This window comes from Phaethon aethereus (assembly GCF_964289735.1).
Source record: "Phaethon aethereus genome assembly, chromosome: 11".
NCBI lineage: Eukaryota > Metazoa > Chordata > Aves > Phaethontiformes > Phaethontidae > Phaethon > Phaethon aethereus.
This window is the reverse complement of record NC_138587.1, coordinates 11,096,601-11,121,437: the sequence shown is the minus strand read 5'-3', so window position 1 is coordinate 11,121,437 and position 24,837 is coordinate 11,096,601. Positions and strand designations below refer to the sequence as shown.

Here is a 24,837-nt window from a genome sequence, read left to right as displayed (position 1 = left end):
GCTGCCGCCCCGAGCCATGGGCAGCTGCCCCAGTTGACCCCGGAGGCTTGACTTTGGGGATTGGGGCCTCCCTGTGTCCCCACCCTTGTCTGTGCTTCTGGGTATTGTTAGTGCCAGCAGCTCCTCTGAGCCGCTGTTGCTGTAGTGGAAGCCATGAGCATGACAATTGCTTTCCAGGTTTTTAACGCGTGCCATATGCGGAAGACCCCCGGTTGTATCTTGGGAACTCTGACAAGCCCATGCTTTTGGCAGTAAGCATTGTAACAGCTGTGATGAGGTAGGTTTCCTCACCAAGTGCTGCATGGGGCTTCCCGTAAACGCCACAGTGAAGGTTGTGTGAGGCCACTGTCCCTGGGAGAGCCCAGTGCTGGGGCAGAGAGCAGATCCTGATGCTACTGGGCCTTCTCCACCTGCTCCTCCTGCCACGCTTGCTCTCTTCTCTCTTTAGGCCACTAGTTCCTTGCCAGAGAGTTTGACCACAGAGAGTCGCCAAGATAGCTGGGCCAGGAAGAAAACGTCGCACCCCTGACCCAGACTCCATTACCGACCCCGGCGGGCCGTTTGTGTCCTCCAAACGGCTGAAAATGTCCGGCAGCACCAATGCCCCTGGCCAGAGGAGGGTGTCTCGGGGCTTGGACGATGCCACCAACAAGAAGAAGCAGAAGGATCGAGCCAACCAGGAGAGCAAGGAAGGTGAGAGCCCCTCAGCAGCGCTGCAGCGAGCAGGCTCATGGTTTCTCAGCCCCGCAGGGTGGGAGCCTCATAGCCATCTGCTGCAGGATAAGCAGATTTAACTAATCGCTTCCTGCAGCTGATGGTAACCCTTGTGATGTGGGATCCTCTTCAGCATGGTGTCCTCCCTGGACCTGTAACCTCCTTCCTTTGGGCGCTACTTAGCCCCAGCTATGTGAAGAAAGTCGGACCTGTGGCTTTGTTAGCTTAATCCTGGAGCTGGCCTTGGCGGTTGTTTCTAGACTCTGCTTTTGGCCAGGGCTGAGCTGCTCCAATCCAAAAGGAGTGGGACTGAAGCCTGCGGGTGCTCTTGCAGCTGGAGGTGGTGCTGCTTCCCATCAGTTTGCCAAGGCCAGGTGCTGCGAGGCAGTGACTGGGTGCTCACAGCACCTGCTGAGTGTGGGGCCTGTGGGTGGGGCTGGTGCTTTAGCTTCTGTGTGAGGGCAAGGTGTGGCTCAGGTGGAATGGTTGCTGTGGACTAATTCCCTCTGTAGCTGCTGTGTATCCGATGACAGAAAGGATGCTTCAGGTGCAGAGAATGCCTGTGGGCAGGACACAGGCAAGAGTTCCTGCGGCCCTGGAAAATTGCTTGATTTCTGTGCCTGCTCCGTTATGACTGTTGTAACCTCAAAATCACAGGGTGTTTTATAGGCCAAGGTAAATGAGTGCTTTGCTGAGGTCTGTGCTGGAACGGCCTGCTGCAGTCCCCGATGCAAAATCCCATGGTGCAGAGAGTGCAGCATTGCGCCTTCTCTCACGTGAGAGGTGTGCTCTATCTCTGGTAAGGCCTGACCCTCCACACCTTCTGATGTGGGGGGCTCCTGCCTTCCCAGAGGCTGTGGTGCTGCCATGCTGCTTCCGTCCCCTCTGTGCAGGAGTGGCGAGGGGCTGGAGCAAGCTGTAGATCCTCCAGGCAGTGCCGCTGCAGCGCTTCTCACACTGCCAGACCCACTAGCACCTTTGCACCAGTGACTGTGGTGGTCAGCAGAGGTTTCCTACTGGTTTGTAGCTGGTCAATGGAGGCGGTGACAGCCCTCTGAGTGCTCCAGGGTGGAGACCACAGCTCCCACTGCTGCTGTTTCTCTGCTCCAGGACAAGGTGCTGTCGCTTTGAGCCCCTTGCCTGGCAGAGCTTACTGTGCTGTGGGGGTGGAGCAGGCCCTGAGACACTTCTGGCTGTCGGAGGTAATCCTGCGGGGAGCAGGGATTAGGTGTCAGGTTGGTTTGGTTCCCCAGCCTGATCTAGAAGGAGGTTTTGGCCGTGGACTTTGGCAGCTTGTGCAGGAATGGGAATGTTAAAGTGCAGCTGGGCTGTCTGGTTCTTTCGTTACAGCAGAATTGGTTTGAGCACCAAACATCAACATTCTCCCTGTCAGATCCAGGCAGGACGTCTCTGTATGGCTGGAGGCTGAGGGCCTGGTGCGTTGAGCAGAGGCACGCATCCTGGTTACTACAAGCTCCACACTGAGGCATGCCTCAAAGCAGCACTGTCTGTGCAAGTGTGGTAATGTTGTGTTGCTCTCACTGTCGTGCTGGTTAGACTGGGATATGGTGGTGTGGCCCAGAGCAGTTGTCCTGGGGGCTGACTTGCTGTGGTGCTGCAGGCAGGGCTCTGGGGAAGGGAGAGGAGGGAAATGAGCAGCACATGCAGGATGAAAGGCCTGGACAGAGGTTCAGGGGAAAAGGAGGTGATATGTGAAATTTTGGGCATGAGTGCCAGCCCATGGTCTGAGGTGACAGAATGACAGACCTGCCTGCGCTCTGCTTCTGTGCCCACCAGTGTCTCGCCCTGAGCTCGAGCAGGCTGAGACTGCCCAGGAGAAGGACTCAGAGGAGGGTAAGTCAAGGTGTGCACCGGCTGTCAGTGCATGGCCATGGAGTGCCCTTGCCAAGGGATCTGAAACTCTCACCTTGTCATCCTGTGCTCTGGCATCGAGCAGAACTAACCTGAGCACTCCTTGCCACAGCATTTGTCTTAACAGGATGCAGCATCCCCAGGGGCAGAGAAGGGTGCAACGTGGCTGGGAAGGGCTGTCTGCAGGGAGATGGCCCTAGGCACATAGCAGGCTGCTTCTGACTCGTTGTCACCGTGCCTCTGAGCACAATCCTGGGATGTCTTGCTGCCCGCATCTGTCCTGCTTGTTTCTGAGCAAGGAGCTGGGCTGGGCAAATCCCCATCCATCTCACCCAGTGGGTGCTGCTGGCTGGTTTCTGCCTTGGTCCAGGCCTGCTTTGAGGGCAGGTGGAGTAAGGCACCCTTGTGCTACAGAGATCAGAAAGAGCCTGATTGAAATTAAGGTGATTGAAATCACCTTTTTGCCTTGAAGAGTTCAGGACAGCACAGGGCCAGACCTGGAGCCTGACAGGCACCTGATGGGGTTTCTGTCTGCAGCAGAGTGACGCTGCCACAGCATTTTCTCCCTGGGTGTGGCATTCTTGCCTGGCTGGCCAGCCTGCCTGTGTTTCAGCTGTGTTAATAGCCTGCCTACCTGGCAGGAGTACAGTGCTTTGGTGATTGTAGCCAAACTGCTTCGTTTGCATATGCAAAGAGAAAGTGGCAATTTCTGGTTGTGGTCAGAGTCCACTTGAATCCCCCAGAGTAATTCTGTGGCTTCCTCATTCCCTGGGAAGGCAGCAATTGCTCTATAGTTGGCAGGAGCCACCCCTTCTTCACAGCCACTGCTGCTGCACGTGATGGGGCCGAGAGCAGCGCTGCCTTTCTGTCTCTCCAGTTCCCACCAGCATTCACCTGCCCTGCTGCAACATGTGCTCTTGTTTGTGGCCTGATGAGAACAGGTTGCAAGCGTTCCATTTTATTGGCATGATCTGTGTGTTGACCTCCTTGAATCAAGTGTGTGTTTAGGCTAGTGTTCCCCAGACAAGGAGTCGGCACTGCAGGCTCATGCCCCAGCAAGTGGGTGACACTTCCCTCCTTCTTCCTAGAGCTGCTGCTGGACTGGAAGCAGAACGCTGATGAGATCATCGTCAAACTGAACTTGGGCAGTGGATCTCTGAAGGTGGAGGATGTGGATGCTGCTTTTACTGACACGGACTGTGTGGTCAAACTACCAGGTATGTGGAGTGGAGGGACTGCTGCAGGCATTTCTCCAGCAAGACTTGGTGCAGCTCAGGGCTAGCTGTGGGGCTGATCCAGGCAGGCATAAAACCTTCCCTTCAGAGGCAATGCCCTGCTGTCACCTGGCACAGCTTCAGCCAGCAGGCAGGGCTGATACGAGAGCAGTGTAAAAGAAGAAGGGTGTAGAGCTGGGGAAGGCAGGAGCTGCCTCTGCACTGAGTGAACAAGGACCGGCTGCTGTGCTGGTGCATCTCTGTCCACTGCTCGCTGGGGTGACTGAGTTGGCCCTGGGTATCCATTGTAAAAGTGACTGTGCCCCTGAGGGCAGGGAAGCCCAGCACCTTCCCTCTGGGAAGGAGGCCAGCCAGATGTACAAAGCAAATCCAGGGAAGCTGGCCGAAGCCGTGACGGCTCCTGGGATATGGTGGCAGCCTGCCTGCAGACTCCTTGGCTCTGGATGAGTGCTCCCTTGATCCTTGAGGCAGGTGAAAGGGGCTGTGGGTTAGGTGACAGCTGGCTGGAGCACTGCCTGAGGTGCAGTCCCACTCTACTTGCAGATGGGCGCCAGTGGAGTTGTCAGTTCTACGAGGAGATTGAGAGCTCCTGCAGCAAGGTCCAGTGCAAGAAGGGCAACTTTCTACAGCTTGTGCTTCAGAAGAAGATCCCACTCCATACCTGGTCTTCACTTCTGGTGAGGAGGGAAGGATCTGCCTTTTCGGGGAGCTTATATAGCCCAGGGTAGCCTAGGGTGAGGGTTTCACTCCCTGCTCTTGAGCTGCTCAGGGAGCAATGTGGGGTACATCCTGCATCCTTGTGCTGCATGAGGGCAGTGAGCCAGCTGCTTCTGTCCCAGGGAGGGGGATGTCGTTGTACCCCTGTTCCTCCCTGCCATATAGCCTCTAGGTTCTGGAGCAGAGGCCCAGCATGCTCTGGGAACAGGGAGTGAGGGTGAGGGGCTGGCAAAGAGTGCGAGAGATGCTGCTACCTGGATGCCTTCTCACTGTGATGCACTGCTTTTCACAGAAGAGAAGGAAGGACGGATCCAAAGAGCTGGCCAAAGGGACCACATGCTGGGAGAATGGGAAGGAGAAAGCTGCTTCTGCAGAGCTGGCTTCTGAAGAGCTGAGGGCTGAAGGCATAGAGCCACCGAGGTCCCGGCGGGAGCCCTCCAACCCCAAACGTGCTCCGGGAAGAAGCGAGGCCCTGGGAGGGAAAAGCCCAGCCAGCCCAGGGACACAGAGCGGCCCTAGTGCCAAGCGAGCGGTATACCTCAAAGTGGCTCCCACTGAAGAGGACCCAAATGCCAGAGTCACTGGGAGTGTGGAGCCCAGCAAAGGGCACAGTGGGAGGGCAGGCAGCCGTCGCAATGGCAGAGCCAGCCAGGCCGATGCACCCACAGCCCTTGCAGACCTCGCACCGCCACTGGAGAAGGTACCTGAGGACCTGGCCAAATGGGGCACCCCTGCTCCCTTGGTCCCTGTGCAGGGGATGCCACTCATGCAGGGACCCATCCTTGCCGATGAGTTGGGCTCCGGGATTCCATGGGTGGTGCTGAGGGCTGGCATGGGCCTGGCTGCAGTGGAGGAGACAGTGATATGAGGACCTCGCAGTCGCTGGGCTGTGGTGCTAACAGAGCCAAGCTGGGTGTGGGATGTGTGGGGGAAGCGGGTGACATGGGGCTGTGCAGGAGTCACAGTGGGTGGGCCATGGCAGCTCGGGGGTGACAGTGTCTGTTTTTCACCTTATCTCTCTGTCTTGAAAGGCTGTGGTTTTGGCCAAGGAGACTGTTCCAGTGGAAATGCCACCTCTCGCGACTACCACAGAGGTGTTCCCCCACTGTGTTGCCACCTGCGTGGAGAAGAGAGTCCTGCAGCCAGGCAGCCCTGCTGAGGCCTTGCGGGGCCGGGACTGCATGCCTGTCCTGGGAGAGAGCTCGAAGGCTGTCCCAGCGGCCACTCCTCCCCTGGGCAGAGATGGTGAGAAGAGGGACTGGTCCAAGGACGATGTGGCTCTGGAAGCAGCAGCTGATGGTGAGTGGCTGGAGCCCAGGGGTCAGCCTGGTTGGGAGGGCTCAGGACCTCTCCTGGGTCAGCTTGCAGCACTGCCTTGGTGTGCAAGGAAGATAACATCTCTCTCCATGGCTTCCTCACTCAGAGCCAGAGCCTTTTGAGAGCCTGACCTTTGTCAAGAATGACTCATACGAGAAGGGCAATGACCTGGTGGTGGTGCACGTCTATGTGAAAGAGATCCACAAGGAGACATCCAAGGTGTTGTTCCGGGAGCAGGACTTCACGCTGGTGTTCCAGACAAGGTACAAATGTGCCTCAGGATGGTGCCAGGCTGCTGCAAGGCTCCTGACTGTGGTCCGGCTACTTGTTTGTTCACCTCTTCTCACTTGCTTCCAATTTCTTTGCAGTGACACAAACTTCCTTCGCCTCCATCCTGGCTGTGGGCCCCACACAGTGTTCCGGTGGCAGGTGAAGCTTAGGTATGGCTCTCATCCTTCCAGTCCACAGCAGGGCAGGGGAGCTGAGAGTGCAGAGCTAAAGCAGGAGCCAGTCCTGGCTGGCATGTCTGTGCAGGGAATGCTTGTTTCTGCATCTGGGGTCTCCCTCATACCATGCTGCACTAATACCCCAAGTCTGGGCTGCCTTGACTCTTTCTGGTGGCTCACAGGGGAGGAAATCCCAGTGTCTCCTTGCCTGCAGTTCCCCCCCAGCCTATTCTAGAGCTCTTGGGGACAGAGCCAGACCAGCCTGTGGATGGGATGTCCAGCGGGAGGGTCCGCGTGGAGCCAAGCAGAATGGATCTGTCAGGAAAGGGGCCCTCTGTGTGCTCAGTGTGGCCAAGCTCGAGGGTTTCTGCCCTACTTTTCCAAGGCCACCTTGAGATCGGTGCTAGCCGGGTCCCTGCTGCCTGGAGGCCATGACCCTGCCTTGCAGAGGCTTTGGTATGTCTGGGGCAGCCCTGACTTGCTGCGTGTCTTGCAGGAACCTTATTGAGCCTGACCAGTGCACATACAACTTCACGGTGTCTCGCATTGACGTCTGCCTGAAGAAACGCCAGAGCCAGCGCTGGGGGGGGCTGGAAGCTCCAGCCACACGAGGTCTGCACCCTGCCTTCTTGTCTTGCCTGCCTGCTGCACCCCAGTGGGGCATGGGCCTTCCTTACTACTGGCAGCAACTGGATGGTGCTGGATCCTCTGGCGCAGGGTTGTGGGGAAGGAGAGGGACTGAGCGGGCGCAGGCAGGAGGGGTGTGGGGCAGGGCAAGCCAAGCACTAGGGGAAGGGCATCACTGTTCCCCTTGCTGATGGGGAAGAGGGGTTAGGAGAGAGCCTCTGTGTGAGCATGGATCGAGCAGCTCAGCCCTGCCGTGGGCAGCGCACGGTGCTGCTAACCACAGGCCCAACCTTCCCCCTTTTTAAGGTGCAGTGGGTGGTGCAAAGGTTGCCATGCCTACAGGCCCTAGCCCTCTGGACAAGAACCCCCCGGGCAGTAACCAGCATCCCCTGTCCAGCAAGGAGGAGGCCCGAGCCAGTGACAAAGACAAGCCACGCGTGGAAGATGGGGGTCTAGATGGTGTGGCAGCCCGTACAGCCCCAGAGCATGTGTCAGTGAAGCAAGAGCCACACATCCCCTCGGTGAGTGGGGCTGCGCCAGGTTTGGGGGAAAGAGGGGCCCACTTGTTCCTCTCATGGGACTTCGCCTCCTTAGTGTCACTCTGGGGACTGGCAACCTTGTCCTGGAGGAGGAGGCAGCGCTCCTCAGTCATAGCTGGCAGGATTGGGGGCAGCAGTTGGCCTACCTGTCCCAGTCCTGGTGGGAGATAATGTGGTGGCTCCAGCCCAGCCACGTCTGAAGGGTGCCTTGGGCAGTCGGGTTCCCCTGGTGTTGCCAGAGAGACCCCCCCCAAGTGCAGCATCCTTACACCCACCTCTGCTTTGCCAGCCCAAACCAACGTGCATGGTGCCACCGATGACACACAGCCCGGTGAGCACCGAGAGTGTGGAGGATGATGAGGATGAGGACGAGAAGAAGAAGGTGTGCCTGCCCGGCTTCACAGGGCTGGTGAACCTCGGCAACACCTGCTTCATGAACAGCGTCATCCAGTCCCTGTCCAACACCCGGGAGCTGCGTGACTACTTCCATGGTGAGCCCACGCCAGGAGCCCAGCAGAGCCCTGCTGCTCAGGTGGTGCAGCCAGCAGCCACCCTCGCTCTCCTGTGTCTCTTACAGATCGGTCCTTTGAGTCGGAAATCAACTACAACAACCCGCTGGGGACGGGGGGACGCCTGGCCATTGGCTTTGCTATGCTGCTGCGAGCGCTGTGGAAGGGCACGCACCATGCCTTCCAGCCCTCTAAACTGAAGGTAGGGCTGCAGGCACCAGCGCTGCGTGGGGGCTGCTGTAGGTCCCCAGCACCTCTCTGTGGGTACCTGGCTGCCCTGCTAGTGCCGCTGAGAGCTAGATGGGTGTGGGTGGATGCAGCCAGGCTTTGTGTGTGGGACAGGCGGTGTTGCTGGGGGGATGCTGGCCAGCCCTGACTGTTGTGCTCCCCCCAGGCAATCGTGGCCAGCAAGGCCAGCCAGTTCACTGGCTATGCCCAGCACGATGCTCAGGAGTTCATGGCCTTCCTGCTCGATGGCCTGCATGAGGACCTCAACCGCATCCAGAACAAGCCCTACACAGAGACTGTTGACTCAGATGGGAGGCCTGATGAAGTGAGGATGTCCCTCCCCCAAAGCCACTGGGGAAGCAGCCCTGGCCTGAGTGGTTTAGCATAGTGCTGAGCCGTTTCTCCCTGCAGGTGGTAGCTGAGGAGGCCTGGCAGCGACACAAGATGAGGAACGACTCCTTCATTGTGGACCTCTTCCAGGGCCAGTACAAATCCAAGCTGGTGTGCCCAGTGTGTTCCAAGGTAGGGCAGCTGTGGAGGCTCTGTCTCTGTCCTGGCTGTGCAGCAGCGGGCTCCTGACCCTCAGAGAGCACAGGTCACAGAGCAAGGCTGAATCTCAGGTCTGGGGAGGCTGCCGCCCTGCCACAAGCACTTCCCGCAACTGAGCGTGCTCTCACCTCTGCAGGTTTCCATCACTTTTGACCCCTTCCTATACCTCCCCGTGCCCCTACCACAGAAGCAGAAGGTGCTGACTGTCTACTACTTCGCAAAGGAGCCACACAAGAAACCCATCAAGGTAAAGGACACCATCTACTCTGGGGAGGTAGCCTGAGAGGGCTCCTGGAGGTGCCCTAGGCAGCTGGTCATGTGCCAGCAGGCCAAGCCTTGTGTTAAGTAAGGGCCTGCATGCCTTGGTTTGGCATGACTGACATGGCACTTTCTTGGTGGCAGTTCCTCGTGAGTATCAGCAAGGAGAACTCCAGTGCCATGGAAGTGCTCGACTCAGTGGCCCACAGCGTGCATGTGAAACCAGAGAACCTGCGCCTGGCAGAGGTGAGAGTGCTTGAGCTGGGGAGCAAGGTGTGGGCTGCTCTTGTGGGTGCCCCAGCTCCCACAGCTCTGCAGGGAATATGGCAACTGAGAGTCACTTGCCCGTAATCTAACATGTCCATGGGGCGGGTTTTGTACATGAGTGGCAGTGTCATGCACAGGGTGCTGCCAGGCAGAGCCCTGCTTGGGAGGGCTGGGCCACTACAGTGGGGCAAGGGATGTCCATCCTCCACTGGCGGGGTGCAGAGCTGAGCCCAGCATACCTATGGTGCTGCTGTCCCCACAGCTCGCTGTGGGGCTGAGGTCTGTGGCTTTCTCAAGAGATGAAGTGTGGCGCAGCCCTCAGAAGGCCCCGCTCCACTGCTTTCCTGGCAGGTGATCAAGAATCGCTTCCACCGCATGTTCCTGCCGTCTAACTCACTGGACACGGTCTCCCCCACGGACCTGCTGCTCTGCTTCGAGGTGCTGTCCCCAGAGCTGGCCAAGGAGCGGGTGGTGGAGCTGCAGGTCCAGCAGGTAAGAGGGCATATTTGGACTGCTGGGAGGCATGCAGGGAGGCTGAGCCTGCAAGTGGGGCTGAGCAGGACGGGGAGAGCTGCATGAAGGGTGACTATCTGCAGCGAGCACAATGCCCGCCAAGGCTGCCTTGTCCTGCCCAGATGCTCTTTTGTGCCCAATGGGTCCTTTCTCCTGCAGCGTCCGCAGGTGCCCAGTGGCCCTGTCGCCAAATGTGCAGCCTGCCAGAAGAAGCAGCTGCCAGAGGATGAGAAGCTCAGGCGCTGCACAAGGTGCTATCGAGTCGGTTACTGCAACGTGTGAGTTGGCTTGGCGCTTAGCGGGGCGGGAGGGTCTCCCGCCTTGAAGGACTGGATGGGAGAGCTCAGACCACTGGGAGGAGATGGGATGGGCCTGGCCTTTGGGAGGGAGCCAGTCTGGCTCGCAGCACTCCCTGCGTCCCTGACGCACCCCTCTGGCCCTGCCATGCTCCTGCCCAGGGTGGTCGTAGACACTGGGTTCACCTGGGGCTGTATGTATTACAGGGCATGTCAGAAAACACACTGGCCAGACCACAAGGCTCTGTGCCGCCCGGAGAACATCGGTTTCCCCTTCCTTATCAGTGTGCCGGAGTCCCGCCTCACCTACGCCCGCCTGGCCCAGCTGCTGGAGGGCTACGCAAGGTGAGGGTCCGGGGAAGGAGGTGCTTCTGCCCAGGAGCTGAGCTCAGCCCTGTGCCTGGCCAGCTCTGACTGCCACCTCCTTGCTCAGGTACTCAGTGAGCGTGTTCCAGCCTCCGTTCCAGCTGGGCCGGATGTCACCAGAGCAGGGGCTGCAGCCTCTGCTCCCAGACAAGCTGGAGCCCCTGGCCAAGAGCAGCTGTGCAGCAGCCACCGCTGCCCCTGAACTGGGGGATGGGGACAGGGCTTCCAGCCTCCTGCAGGAGCCCCCGGTCTCGCCAGCTGTGCCTGAGCTGCATCCGGAGCTGGGGGACACTAGCACTGTGCGGAGCAAGGTCCTGGCAGCCAGGAGTTCCCTGCTGAGCTTGGATTCAGGCTTCTCTGAGCACATGGAGTCGCAGGGTGACAGCTGTTGCGAGAAGGAGCCGTCCTATGAGAGAGCCCTCAAGCCAGAAGGTAAGCGGTGCTAACTGTTCCTGTGCCAGCAGCCTGGGCAGCCCCAAGGCAAAACAGGAGCAATTCTCTCTCCTTGGGGTGATCTCCCACCACAGCATCTGTTGTCCCCTTGGTGAGCTTGGTCCGGAGACCTTTGGGGACATACATGAGGCCCTGGGAGCTGTCTTTTGGCGGTGCTGCCCCACCTGAAATGTCTGCCTGCCCACGCTCTGCCTTGCCCTGGCAGTGCCCATGGGGCAGAGCAGACACCTGACTAGGAAATGGGATGGATTATTGTGGTGGTGTGGGAGGTGTGGGAAGGCAGGGGAGGGCAGAGCCTGGTGGGCACAGGCTGAGGCTGAGCCCCTTGGGGTTGTGAGTGCAGCGTTTCCCTCGCTCTGACTCAGCTGCACGGGAGCAGCCTCTCGCGCTCGGATGCCTGGCTGTCACGTTTCTAGACACTCGTCTCAGGATGGCAGCAATGTGCAGCGAAGGGGCAAGGCAGGCAGAGGAGCACAGCTTGCCAGGGGCAGGCGCCTGCTAAAAATAGTCAAGGACATGGGGCACGTGGTTGTGTCCCTGCAAGGCTGTAGCATGTGAGGTGGGGGTGGGGGCACTGCAAATTCTTGGCCCCTACGCAGGGCAGACAGGCAGTGCCACCACAGATCTGTCCCTGCCTGTCCACAGCTGCCATCCCTGGGTACCAACACACTCCAGACTCGCTGAGTGCCCGCGCCACGCAGTTCTACATCAACAAGATCGACGCTGCCAACCGAGAGCACAAGCTGGAAGATAAAGGTGAGCCCAGAGCCCCGGAACACACCACTGTCATCCCTTGTGGCCTCTGGCAGGGTGTTGGATCTGCCTGGGCCAAGGTGAACCCAGGTATGATGGTGATCCCAGGCTGGACAGTGGAAGCTGCATCTGGCACAGGGGAGGGAAGGGCTCTGCTGCACAGAGCTGCTGCCTGGATGCTCTTCTTGGGCATGACGTTCCTGCTCTCCTCAGCAAATAGACCAATTCCCTTCAACCTTGTGTGTCCACAGAGGGTCTGTGATCTCTGCGTCACCTCATGTCTGAATGGGACGCCCACATCTGGTGCTGGTTGTATAGGTGCTGCTGAGAGGGGCTGTGCCAGCCTTGCCCTGCTGGCTGTGGGATTCTGATGCTCTGGGGTGATGAACCTGGCCATGGCTGTGTCCCACAGGGGCATTTGTCCCCTCCTGGCACCGCTGCCCAATTGCTGTATCAGGGTGGACAAGACTGCTCCTAGCCCCAGCAAGGTGGCCTGGCATAGCCTGGCAGGGCAGGTGTGTGAAGTGTGCGCCCTTTCGCAGGTGACACCCCCCTGGAGCTGATGGACGACTGCTCCCTTGCCCTGGTGTGGAAGAACAACGAGCGCCTCAAGGAGTTTGTGTTGGTGGAATCCAAGGAACTGGAGTGCGTGGAGGACCCAGGCTCGGCCAGTGAAGCAGCCCGGGCTGGCCACTTCACCCTGGAGCAGTGCCTCAATCTCTTCACTAAGCCCGAAGTCCTGGCCCCGGAGGAAGCGTGGTGAGGAAGGTGGCAGGGTGGGTTCCAGCCCATAGGCTCAGGCAGCAGCGCGGGTTTCCCAGGAGCTGCCCGGGCCGGCACGCTGTTTCTGCTGGCGAGCAGGAGCATTGGGCTGGCCCTCCCTGTGTGCAGGGAGGGAGGCCATAAGCCAGCAGCGAGCAATGCCAGTGCTCCACAGGACTGTGCTGGCCTGCCCGTGGCAGGGGAGCCTGAGGCCTCCTGCATCCCCTCTGCCAGCCCCACGCATGGGGGACCGCTGGGCTGGGCTGTGAGACCTGAGGCTCTCCCCATGCCGGTAATGAGCACACTCTTCCCCGCAGGTACTGCCCCAAGTGCAAGCAGCACCGTGAGGCCTCTAAGCAGCTGATGCTGTGGCGCCTGCCCAACGTCCTCATCATTCAGCTCAAACGCTTCTCCTTCCGCAGCTTTATTTGGAGGGACAAGATCAACGACATGGTGGATTTCCCCGTCCGGTGAGAGCCTGGGGGACAGGGTACTGGGTGCCTGGGGTGATGCTGCCTCTGCTGCCCTGCAGCCTGGCCTTTCCCTGCCTAATGCCACCATCCCCAATTGTCCCTGTGTCTCTCCCCAGGAGCCTGGACCTGAGCAAGTTCTGCATCGGCCGGAAGGGTGAGCAGCAGCTGCCCATGTATGACTTGTACGCCGTGATCAACCACTATGGAGGCATGATTGGGGGGCACTACACGGCGTACGCCCGCCTGCCCAATGACAAGAACAGCCAGCGTAGCGACGTGGGTGAGGATCTGCCTGCCTCGCTGTCCCCCTCTCCTGCAGCCATGGCCCGTCGGCTTACTTAACCCTTCTCTCCTCTCAGGCTGGCGGCTCTTCGATGACAGCACAGTCACCACTGTGGACGAGAGCCAGGTGGTGACCAGATATGCGTATGTCCTCTTCTACCGCCGGAGGAACTCTCCTGTGGAGAGACCCCTGCCAGGGCACCCCCCAGACCACCGAGCTGAGCGCACCCCCTCTGCCGAAGCTGCTGCCAGCCAGGTGAGAGCTCGTGTCCCTTTCGGCGCTGTTGGAGCCACAGAGCCTTGAAATGTGCCCAGATGCCCACGTGCAGGGGCGGGCCTGTCTCTGCCAGCACCCACGGAGCCTGGCGCAGCTGTGGTGCGGTGCCTGCCCCTCTTTGACACCGAAGAGCTTGCACCAGCCACACGTTGGGGCCTGTCTTGCCCTGTTCTTGCTGTGATTTTTGGGGCGGTCCCTGCCCTGAGGGACCATAAGGAGAGCTGGTTCCCGAGTGCTGGTGGGAGGGCACTGGAGGAGGCAGGAGGGGGCCCAGCCTCACCAGGGTCTGCACCAGAGGAAGGCTCTGAGCGGCGCAGCAGGGATTGGCTCTGCCGGGGAGCAGTGAGAACCTGTCCTCCGCAGCTGCTCTTGATGCAAGGTGGGGGACGCTTTCTGCTGGGGCCCAGCTTGGGGCCAAGCTAGGTGCAAAAAAGGCAAATGCCAGTGCTGAGCCAGAGGCCTGGCAGCCGCCACAGGGTTCTAAAGCAAAACCTGCCAGCACGAGCTCGGCTGCTGGGCTGCCTGGGAGGGGTGGGCCAGCCGGCAGGGTGCTTTTGGCATGGACTGGTGGGGAACGGTTGGGCTGATATTTGCGTGAACGTCAGACAGGAAGGCCCAGGCTGGGGCATGGCACAGCGCCCACCTATCCGGCCCCCTTGCATCGCTGTGCTGCAGCCCTTCCCTCTGCGCTTGGCACCCCTGTGGCCCGTGGGGTCTAAGGGCGATGCTCAGCTTGTCTCTGGCATGCTGCACGCGTGGGGCCCTTCTGGCCTGGTCTCCCATCCTGTCTGGCTCATGCAGCCCTTGTCCTGGCACCAGGTAGGCATCTGCCCTCTCAGCTGGGGTCAGGAGCTGCCTGTCTCTGGGGCCAGGGGATGTCTGGCATGTTGGTGTCCGCCTCCCTGGGCTGTCCCTGTCCTTGGGGGCTGCACGTGTCCTGGAGCAGCCCCACTTGCTGGGTGTGGCCTGGGCAACAGGACGGCTGCGCTGCTCATCCTGTGCCGGCAGTGGGAGCCTTCTGGGTCCTGGGCAGCACTGTACGCCCCACAGCGCCAGGGTTCATCGGGTCCTCTCATGGCACCGGGGGCTCATCAGGCCCCTGGCAGCACCGGATCCCCCACAGCAACAGGGCGCATTGGATCCCACCAGGGCTCAGCAGGTCCCCGAGCGCCTTGGACCACCCGCACCCTCCCAGGCACTGGGTGCCCTCCAGAAACCTGCACCCTGATTGGCTGTTCTGCATGATCACCGGCACAGTGAAGGGCCGGGCTGTGATTGGCTGCCTGCGGATAATCCTCCTGGAAGCTGGGCTACGATTGGCTGTCGGAGCATCCCCGCCCACCAAACCAGAGCTGTGACTGGCTGTGCTGTGACCGCGCCTCCTGCTCCTGCCGCCCCAGCTGGCTCTGGATTGGCCATTGTCTGAAAGATCCTGTTGGGATCACAAAAGCTGGGCTGTGATTGGCTGCTGCTTGCCCACTCACCATCTGGACCTACCAACGCCAGCGCATCGGCTCCTCTGCAGTCCAGCTGCCCGCTCCGCTCCCCGTGGCCCCACGAAGACCCAGCCTGGCAGCTGCCCATGCTCCCTCCCGTAGAGCCACCCGCCGGAGCCTGGCTGTGCCCCACGCACCAGAGACCCCGAAGAGCCGCGGGGGCGGGCGCGACCGTGACGGTGCTGCATGGGGAGGCGGGCTGGCTGGGCACGGGGCTGGGCTTGCAGGCAGCCACCTGCCCCGGGGGATGGCAAGGGGTGTTGCCCGTTGTGTTCTCCAAGTGCTGACGCAGGTTTCCACATCGCAGGCTTCTCTGATCTGGCAGGAACTGGAGGCTGAAGAACAAGAGCTGCAGCTCGAGGCACCCGAAAGGCCTGCAAGAAACTCCTGGAGGCCCCGTGGCCAGAAGCGGAGTCCGGGCACACCCCAGCACCCAGATGAAGGCTGCGTCAGATACTTTGTCCTGGCCACTACAGCCGCAATTGTGGCTCTCTTCCTGAATGTCTTCTACCCGCTCATTTACCAGACCCGCTGGAGATAGGCACGGGCACGTGGCCAGCTGTGGGAGTAGGGCTGCAGGGGCACATGCTGTCCTAGGACGCTACGCAATGAAGACGTCGGGCGGCAGGACAGAAATCACTGGGACAGACTCGCCGAGGGAAGCGTGGGGCTGTCGGCTCCTGCCTGTCTGCTCTGGCATCTCCCATGCCAGCTGGCAGGGCTGCGTGGCCAGCCCGCTGCTTTGCCAAGGCGCAGCCCAGAACCAGGAGCCCTTCTGCCCTCCCTCACCCTTGCTGCCTGCTGGGAGCAAGGCAGACCTCAGCTACCTGCTGCTCAGGAAAGGACGTTGCTGCTGCAGCATGGCTGGGGCCTGGGAGCCCCCCAGGAACATCTCCTGCCTCTGCTTGGCTCTCAGGAAAGAAGCAGAGACCTGCCAGGAGGCTGGAGCAAGGGCAGGATGCCCTGACATGGGTACTGGTCCGGGCACCTCCCCTAGCTGTGCTGCTGCGGAGCCTTGTGCTCCCTGCAGCTGGCACAACCCGTGGCGCCTGGGCCAGCCCGGTGCCTCCTAACAGCCTCCTGCTGAGCTTCCCGGTGCCAGCTGCCTGTGCACCGGGAGTTGCGCACACCGCACGCCCGCAATTGGGCCAAATGGGCTGGTCACCAGAGGCTTATGTGCTCAGCCCTGCCACAGCTCCTCTCCCCCAGACAGCTACTGGGGAGCCTGGCGATCTGGGCTGGGGTGCCCACGGTGAGCACCTGCCTCCGGGGGCTGCTGGCCCCCCCCAGCCCCCAGTGCTGTGGGGCACATAGGCTGACCCTGCTGGCTGTGTCTGGGGGCACCAGGTCTCTGCCTTGGGGAGCATGGTGCAGCACCTCATTTGCGAGGGGACCAGCTGCCCATGCTATGTGAGAGGTGTGGTGTCAAGGAGTGCAGGTAGGACCTTGGTGTGTTAATAAAGCCAGGTTTTCCAAAGAGATGCAGCATACCTGTCCTGTGTGACAGGACCCCCGCACTGAGGCAGGGACTCTGCACTGGAGCTGGTGACCTTCCTGTGCCTGTAGCAGCTCTCTCGGGCCCAGCCGGTGTGGAAACCATACCCTGGGCTCCACCAGGTGCACCCAGTGCGGCAGCGGGCTCAGTGGAGAACTCTGGCTGCTGGTGCCATGGGGCACAGGCTGGGCTCCTGCTCCCCAGCTGTGGGGTGGCAGCCCCGGAGGGGCACATGCAGGGTGGGGGGAGCGCAGCAGGGACGGCAGCGCGCAGTCCCGTGGGGCTGGAGCATGGGCAGCAGCTCCAGCGGTGTCTGACATTGAGACGTGTTGCCCTTGGCTAAGCATGGCTCAGACTGCTCTGGCATGTTTGGGTGCGAGAGGTGACTTCAGAGCCCTGTGACTTCCTTTTCCGTCTCCGCCGCTGTCCCGCTGGCGGTGCCCTTGGCTGGCTTGGGAAGGATGCTTGGCAAGGACAGGGCTCGCATGCGTTTCTGGCTGGGGCTTGATCTGGACAGTGCGGAGTCCAGGGCTCCCCCACCTCAGTCCCACACCCCTCTTGCGTGTGTGCCATGGTGTCCTCCTGCTGAGCGGTTCTCAGCGGGGGAGCCCGGCGGGGCCCTGCCGCCGTCATGAGGTGCCCATCCTGGAACAGTTGCCTCATTGTCTGCAGCCCTGGGGCTCGGCGGCATCCCCCGCTCGCCCGCAGCGCTGGCCTCGTGGGGCTGAGTCAGTGCCCGGCGCCGGTGGGGTGACCTCTGCTCCGGCTGGCGCTGCTGCCCCAGGGTTGAGGCCCACAAGCTGCTGCCTGCATCTGCCTGCCCGCTTTGCCCGGAGGTGGGTGGCCGGCAGCGAGGCCCGGGCTAGGCACTTTCGGTCCTGGAAATCCCCTCTGGTCCTGTGCTGTTCCTCAGACCCTGGCAGGCGCTGGCTGCCTGCCCTGTGGCTCGTTGCTCCTGGCTTGGTGCCCGTGCCGGGGCGCGGGGCTCTGCTCAGACTGGCCCCGGCCGCAGCAGCCTTGGGGGCACGAGTGCCGGGCTGGGGCGAGGCGGCAGTGCCGGGGACAGGCTGAGTGTGCTCCAGCCTTGGCTCTCCTCCGGCGGGCAGGCGGGGGCTGCCGCGGGGGGCCTTGGACACGCTGCATTCCCCCTGCCCTGCTGCTGGGGGGAAGGCACCAGCTGGTGTTCTCACGGCCAGGGGGCTGCACGTGCTGTATGGGGTGTCCCCCCCAAGGGGCCATGTTCCCCCATGGCCCCCGGGAGCTGGGAGGGAGGACATGGGTGTGCAAGGTGCTGGTCTCCCTCTCACACCCACGGTGTCCCTCTCACACCCGCCTTCTGCTTGCAGGGCCTGTCCCCTGTGCCATTTGGATCCGGCCTGGCCCCCGAAGGAGCCCCGGCGCTGGCCGCGGAAGGCCTCCCTGAGCGCTTCACCAGCCCCGCTGAGCGCCCGGCCCCCTCCTACAGCAGCATGGAAGAAGTCGACTAGGGCATATGGGGTGCCTGCCCCGGGGGAGCGGGCCGGGACGGGCACCGGGGTGGGGGACAGGGGAGGGTTGGGGTTTGTCCTGCGCTCATTAAACTCGCTGAACTCCACTTGCCTCCGCTGCCTGCTGTCCCCTGGAATCCTTTGATCACTGGTGAGCCCCACACCACGGCATCCTCTGCCCCCCTGCGATGTTGGGGCCCCCAGCACCCTGCTGCCCCACAGCACCTAGTGTGCTGTGGTAGCTGGTGGCCCCTACATGGGGCTCCATGTCCTACAGTGCTCCTTGCAGCCTGGTGACCTCCAGCACTTGGTGCGCCCCACAGCTCACTGTCCCTGCTGGGCTCTGCTGCCTGCAGGGTGCCCCAGTGTTCCCCGGTGCCACTTAGTACTCGCTGTCCCCTGGTTGTCCTCAGGGCCGGGTGTTCCTTGGTGTGCCCTGCTGCAGTGGGGGCACGCCCAGGGTCCCCTGGCGTGCCTCAGTGCCCGGAGTGCCCCGGTACCCGCTGCCTGTTCGTGTGTTCTGCTGCCGGCTGCACTCTGTCTCCCGCTGTCCCCCAGCGCAGTCCTGCCGCCCCGGTGTGCCCCGGTGCTAGCGTGGTGGGACCACAAGTCCTGGTGTCCTCCGGTGCCGGTGCGCCAGGACTGCAGGTCCCGGTGCTCTAGTGCCCGGTGTGCCCCGGGCCGCCCTGGTGTGCCCTATCGCCCGCTGCCTACCGCCTCGCCCCGGTGCCGGTGCGACGGGACTGCAAGTCCCGTCAAGCCGTGGGCGGGCGGCGCGTCCAATGGGGCTCGGGGGGCGGTGCGGCCGGTCGCTGCCTCCGCCGCCGCCCGGTGCCGCGGCGCAGAGAGCCCCGGAGCGGCCGCGCGGCGCCGGCCCCGCACCCGGCTCTGAGCCGCCCGCCCGGCCCGGCCCGCCCCGCCGCGCCCCGTCGCCCTCAATGAGGTTCTTCCGACTCACCTTCAAGTGCTTCGTGGATTGCTTCTGAGCGCCCCCTCGCCTCCCCACGGCCACGGAGCCGCCCCCGACCCGCCCCCGCTCCCCGGCCCCCCGCGACATGCCCCCCGTCCCCGCCGACACGGCCGCCCCGCAGCCGCCCGCCGCCCCGCAACGCGACGCCGCCGCTGTCCCCGCGGGCTCCGGTAAGCGGGGAGCGCTGGGGAGGGATGGGACTCGGGATGGGGGGGGCTCGGGGGCGGGACGCGGGACACGGACCCACGGCCACGCGCGACCACGGCGCGCCCCCTCCCGCCGCCGCGGGGTGAGTCACCGCTCTGCATTGTGACGTCACGCGTCGGCCTGACATCTGACGTCACGCCCCCACGCTCAGAGAGGGGCGCGCGGGGGGGAGGGGGTGCGGGGGGACTCCCCCCCCGGCCCGTGCTCTGCGCCCCCGCGGGCGCGCGTGACGGCAGCGTGGACCCGCTCCGTCCCGGCAGAGAGCCGCGGGGAGGCGGAGGGCGCGGAGCCCCCCGCGGCGGGCGAGGAGCGGGCAGTGACGGCGCCGCTGGTGGGACCCCCCGGCCCCCCGAAAGCGGCCGCCCCCGAGCGGGAGACGTGGACCCGGCAGATGGATTTCATCATGTCCTGCGTGGGTTTCGCCGTGGGGCTGGGCAACGTCTGGCGCTTCCCCTACCTGTGCTACAAGAACGGCGGAGGTGAGCCCTGCGCCGGCCCCACGGAGCGGGGGAGTGTCCCGCTGTCCACCCCATAGTGAGCGTGGGGCCTCAGCCCACGGTGGGCCAGCTCACCTTGCACCTCCCCGGGGCAAGGGACCGTCCGCCGCCGCTCGTGGGCCGCCCCACGGGTGTCCGGTGTCACTCACCGTGGCGGGGGTCCGTGGGGAGCCCCCCCACTACCTGCTCGCCCTGACCTACATCGGCGGCGCGGCGAGGGGAGGGCGCGGAGGCGCCTTCGCCATTCGCTGCGCCCGGGCAGGCGGCGCGGCCGGGGGGGCCGGAGGGGGCCGGGGGCCGGCGGCTGAGGCAGCCCCGTGCCCCCCCCGGCCCAGGCGTCTTCCTCATCCCCTACCTGCTCATCGTCTTCGTGGGCGGCATCCCCGTCTTCTTCCTGGAGGTGGCACTGGGGCAGTTCATGAAGCAGGGGGGCATCGCCGCCTGGAACATCGCCCCCCTCTTCAAGGGTAATGCCGCGCCCTGCCCCTGGCCCCTTGCACCCTGACCGTGGCCCCCCGTGCCCTGCCTGGAGCACCGGCTGCCTGCAGCCTGCCTGGGCTGGCAGCACCCTGCCCACGCCCTGCCTGCTCCCATGCACCTTGCCCACGTCCCACTGACATCCTGCACCCTGGCCAAGGGTGGCAGCTGCCTGTACCCATGCCCCGTGGCTCCCTGCCTGCCTGCTGCCGGCGTCCCTGCCTGCTGTCAGCGTCCTGGGGCTGCCGTGTCCCCACCTCGGCACTGTCCTGCCAGCTTCCCCATGCTGTGCCCCACCGGCTCCTCGCTGTCCTGTGCCACACTGCTGGCTGTCCACTCCGTCCTGCCTGGGGGTGCCAGCTCCCCCCATCCCATCCCCACCGGCTCCCCTCTGTCCTACCCTGGGCTGCCGGCTCCCTGCCTCCCCACCAGCACCCCATATCCTGCCCCATCCTTGTCAGCACCCCCATCACCACCCCAGGCTGCCGGCTCCCCCACCCCACCGGGCTGCTGGGTGCCCATGGGCGCCTGCAGGCTCTGATCTCCCCATGCTGCAGGTCTAGGCCTGGCATCCATGGTGATCGTCTTCTTCTGCAACTCCTACTACATCATGATCCTGGTGTGGGGGCTCTTCTACCTGGTGCACTCGCTGACGGACACCCTGCCCTGGGCCACCTGTGGCCACTCCTGGAACACCGAACAGTGTGCCGAGCTCTTCCACCTTGAGCTCTGCCGCAATGGCAGCACCAACGCCAGCACCGGCACTGGGCCCTTCAACCTCAGCTGCGCTGACCTGGCCAGCAAGCGCTCGCCCGTCATTGAGTTTTGGGAGTGAGTGTGGGGACTTGGGGGGGGTCTCACCCGGGGCCAGGGGGGTCGTGCTGGCGCTCAGCACGGCCCCACTCTGCAGGAATAAGGTGCTGCGGCTCTCGGGGGACCTCAGTGAGCCAGGGGAGATGAACTGGCAGATGATCCTCTGCTTGGTCACCACCTGGGTCGTCGTCTACTTCTGCATCTGGAAGGGTGTCAAGTCAACCGGGAAGGTGACGCTGGGGTGCGGGGGGATGCGTCGGGGCCACCATCACGCAGGGACGGGACTGCGGCATGCGGCACTGCCGGCTCCTGCCCTCCTGTGCTGCAGCCCATGGGTGCAAGATCCCTGGTCCCACATCTGTCTGGGAGGTGCCACCAGCTGCTGGGGACATCCCCAAGCCCTGGTCCCACTGGGACACTAGTGGCATGTGACAGAAGCTCCAGCCCTGCCCCACAGCCTGGCCAGGGGGTCTCACCGGCACCCGCTCCCCTGCAGATCGTCTACTTCACTGCACTCTTCCCCTACGTGGTCCTCATCCTGCTTCTGGTCCATGGCGTGACGCTGCCCGGGGCACTGGGTGGCATTGTCTACTACCTGAAACCTGACTGGTCCAAGCTGGCCGAGGCACAGGTGAGGGCAGTGGGGAGGGCAGGAGGGAGGTGAGTGCTGGGCACCCCCCCAACACCCTTCCTGCCCCTTGACGGCTTCCCTCGTACCCCAGGTCTGGATCGATGCTGGCACCCAGATCTTCTTCTCCTATGCCATTGGGCTGGGTGCCCTGACCGCGCTAGGCAGCTACAACCGCTTCCACAACAACTGCTACAGGTAGGGCTGTGCCGGCGATGGGGTGTCCCCCCGATGTGCCCCCCAGTGCCTCCCGGCACGCCCTGACCCGCTCTGCCCGCAGGGATGCTTACATCCTGGCCGTGATCAACAGCTCCACCAGCTTCTTTGCCGGCTTCGTCGTCTTCTCCGTGCTGGGCTTCATGGCTTCCGAGCAAGGCGTGGACATCTCCAAGGTGGCCGAGTCCGGTGAGTGCCAAGCAGCAGGTGCCCACTGGCACTGTGTCCCCTGTGTCCCCCCCTGGGGTGGCACCGCTGACCTTGCTCTCCCACAGGCCCCGGGCTGGCTTTCATCGCCTACCCCAAAGCCGTGACACTGATGCCCTTGTCCCCGCTCTGGGCCACGCTCTTCTTCTTCATGCTCCTCGTGCTGGGGCTGGACAGCCAGGTGCAGTGGCAGGCAGGGGGACAGGGATGGGGAAGGGATGGGGTGGCTTCTCCCCACTGAGCCCCGCTCTCTGCCGCAGTTTGTCGGCGTGGAGGGTTTCATCACGGGCATCCTGGACCTGTTCCCCCAGCCGGGGGCTGGCTCGCTGCGCCGCGAGCTCACCGCTGCACTCTGCTGCGTCGTCTGCTGCCTCATCGACCTTTCCATGGTCACACAGGTGAGGGACACGGCAGGGACACTAGCCAGGCGGCCCCACGCCGGGCACCCACGCCTGCCCCTGGGACATCACCTCCCACAGGACCCCAGCGTGGGGTGGGAGCTCCTTGGGGCTGCTGCACCCACGGCAGCAGGGGCTGCCCACGGTGTGGGGGTGCCTGTAAGCTGTAGAGGTCCCCATGCCGTGGGGGTGCCCGTTGTTGTGGGGTGCTGTGTGAGCACAGGGTGCCCATGGTGTGCAGGGTGTCCACGCCAGGTAGGGCACCGGTGCTGGCAAGGCTGTGCCCGTGCCGGTGTGGAGGTGTCCACGCTGGTGTGGAGCCCCGGTGACGTGCAGTGCCGGCCCGGCAGGGCGGCATGTACGTGTTCCAGCTCTTTGACAACTACTCGGCCAGCGGGATCACGCTGCTGTGGCAGGCTTTCTGGGAGTGCGTGGTCATCGCCTGGGTCTATGGTGAGGCCAGGGGCACACGGGGGGACACGGGGGGCACTCGGGGGACCTGGCTGACACCCCTCTCCCCGCAGGTGCCGACCGCTTCATGGATGATGTGGCCCGTATGATCGGCTACCGGCCCCTGCCCTTCATGAAGTGGTGCTGGGCCGTGGTGACGCCGTTGGTCTGCGTGGTGAGCGGGGTCGCCCCACGCGGGGACACGCGTGTGCTCGCATGTGCATGGGTGTGCCGCGGGCACCGGGCTCCCCCAGGCGGCTGCTTTGGGCACGGCAGCCACGGGGTGACACACGTGCTGGGGCCGTGGGGTGACACACGTAGGGGGCCTGGGGCCGCCAGCCCCCTGCCCCGCGAGACGTCACCCCCCTCTCTCCACCCAGGGCATCTTCGTGTTCCACGTGGTGAACTACAAGCCGCTGACCTACAACAAGACGTACGTGTACCCGTGGTGGGGGGACGCCATCGGCTGGGTCCTGGCGCTCTCCTCCATGCTCTGCATCCCCTGCACCGTCCTTTACAAGCTCCTGCGCTGCAAAGGCTCCCTGCGCGAGGTGAGGGTGGCACGGCAGAGCTCTCCTGCCACCACCCCAGTCCCATCCCAGTCCCACCCCTGTTCCCATTGCTCTCTCACTCCTAGCCAAACCCCATCCCTGTCTCACTCCCAACCTCACCCAAATCCCATCCTTGGTCTCATCTCAGTCCTATCCCCGGCCGCATCTCATCGCTGTCCCCGCACTGTCCCTCTTCTTCTCTCAGTCCCATTTCAATACTCTCCCTGTTCCAGTCTCACCCCCATCCCCATCCGAATCCCACCCCTGTCCCCACCCCAGTCCTGTCCCCACCCCAGCTCCATGCACCAGGGGATGCATTGGGTGCTGCCATCCCCGGGTGCTGACGCGGCATCCCTGCAGCGCTGGCAGCTCCTGACCACTCCGATCTGGGGCCACCATCACCTGGAGTACCTGACGCCTGAGGCAGAAGCCAAGCTGCTGGCCCCGGAGCCCCCCAAGGAGAAGGCGACGCTCTTCGAGACTGTGATCTGAGTGTGGGGAGGGTCGCGCTGCTCCCGCCCGCCATAGCAATAATGCCAGCACCGCCTCCCACCCACGCTGCTCTGTGCTTCCCGCGTCGCCCCGGCCCGCCGGCCTCGCTGCAGGGGAGGGTGCACGACGGTGAAGTGGGGGGTCACTGGGGGCTGTGGGGCCGGGGCACCCGCAGGGAGTGGAAGGGGTCCCCAGCACAGGGGAGTGCGGCAGCCCGGGGGGGTGCCGACGGGGAGGCTGTGGGCCAGGGGAGTGAGTGGGACAGACCTTCCCCGGCCCCTGCCCATGGCCCCCCGCTCACTAACCGCTTCCTGTAGCGTTTGTCTGGTGTAACCCCGACTGCCCCGACATCTGGCAATAAACTGGGAGACCCTGGCAGCCCTGGCACTGCAGGCAGGGGAGGGGGGGCGAGATGTGGGGTGGCACCTGCCTGTGGGAGATAGGGGTCTGGGAGGGACAGGGCCCAGGGATGTGGGGACACCCAGGTTCCTCGGCAGGGACAGGCTGCCGGAGCAGCGGGGTGTCTGTCCTCCTCCACTGCATGATGTGGGTTCCCACAGGCTCTACCAAACCCAGGCTCCCCTGCAGGACTGGGGCACCCCACACAGACAGGGCTGGCCCCACTTCCCAGCCCCACGCCAGGCCCAAGGAGCAGATTTCAGCCCAGAGGCATTGGGGGTCCTGGCTGTTCCCAGCCCAGAGCAGGGGCTGCAGGGGCTGGGTCAGGATCCAGCCATACACCCCTGGGAGCTGCTCATGTCGACTTTGGGGGTCTCCGCTCCCTGCGCGGTGCCGTAGGGATGGCCCTGGGCTGGGGAGGGCTGCAGGGACAAGAAGAAGCCAGAGGCTCAACCTGCCCCAGACCCCTCGAGCTGCCTGAGCGCGGTGCCAGCGTGGTGCCAGCCGGGGGGGTGCACGTGCCCTGTGCCCCATACTGGCGGCTCCCACAGAGGCCAGCTCCAGTCTGTGCCCCAGGGACCCACATGGTGCCCCGAGAAAG

At 63.3% G+C, this 24,837-nt stretch overlaps 2 protein-coding genes across 2 annotated transcripts; both read left to right on the top strand.

The window, feature by feature from the left end:
* Positions 1–584: 584 nt before the first annotated feature.
* USP19 (ubiquitin specific peptidase 19) lies at positions 585–15,490 on the top strand (the record flags this gene model as incomplete). Its single annotated transcript, XM_082004668.1, has 26 exons — positions 585–693; positions 2,512–2,568; positions 3,675–3,803; positions 4,365–4,498; positions 4,831–5,238; positions 5,570–5,837; positions 5,962–6,118; positions 6,224–6,295; positions 6,798–6,913; positions 7,235–7,449; positions 7,757–7,958; positions 8,045–8,178; positions 8,371–8,529; positions 8,616–8,726; positions 8,890–9,000; positions 9,156–9,257; positions 9,630–9,770; positions 9,951–10,069; positions 10,295–10,432; positions 10,521–10,885; positions 11,552–11,662; positions 12,202–12,418; positions 12,739–12,891; positions 13,011–13,174; positions 13,254–13,432; positions 15,257–15,490. The coding sequence occupies 26 exons, from the start codon at positions 585–587 to the stop codon at positions 15,488–15,490; spliced, it is 4,305 nt and encodes a 1,434-aa protein (XP_081860794.1).
* Positions 15,491–18,907: 3,417 nt separating this feature from the next.
* Positions 18,908–23,837, top strand: SLC6A8 (solute carrier family 6 member 8; the record flags this gene model as incomplete). The annotated part of the gene is made up of 14 exons (XM_082004672.1): positions 18,908–19,071; positions 19,369–19,587; positions 19,941–20,072; positions 20,640–20,913; positions 20,993–21,125; positions 21,392–21,526; positions 21,618–21,721; positions 21,804–21,928; positions 22,015–22,127; positions 22,207–22,344; positions 22,695–22,797; positions 22,869–22,969; positions 23,175–23,345; positions 23,706–23,837. Exons 1-14 carry the CDS (start codon positions 18,987–18,989, stop codon positions 23,835–23,837), a joined length of 1,965 nt encoding a protein of 654 aa, XP_081860798.1. The 5' UTR covers positions 18,908–18,986.
* Between the last annotated feature and the right edge of the window lie 1,000 nt (positions 23,838–24,837).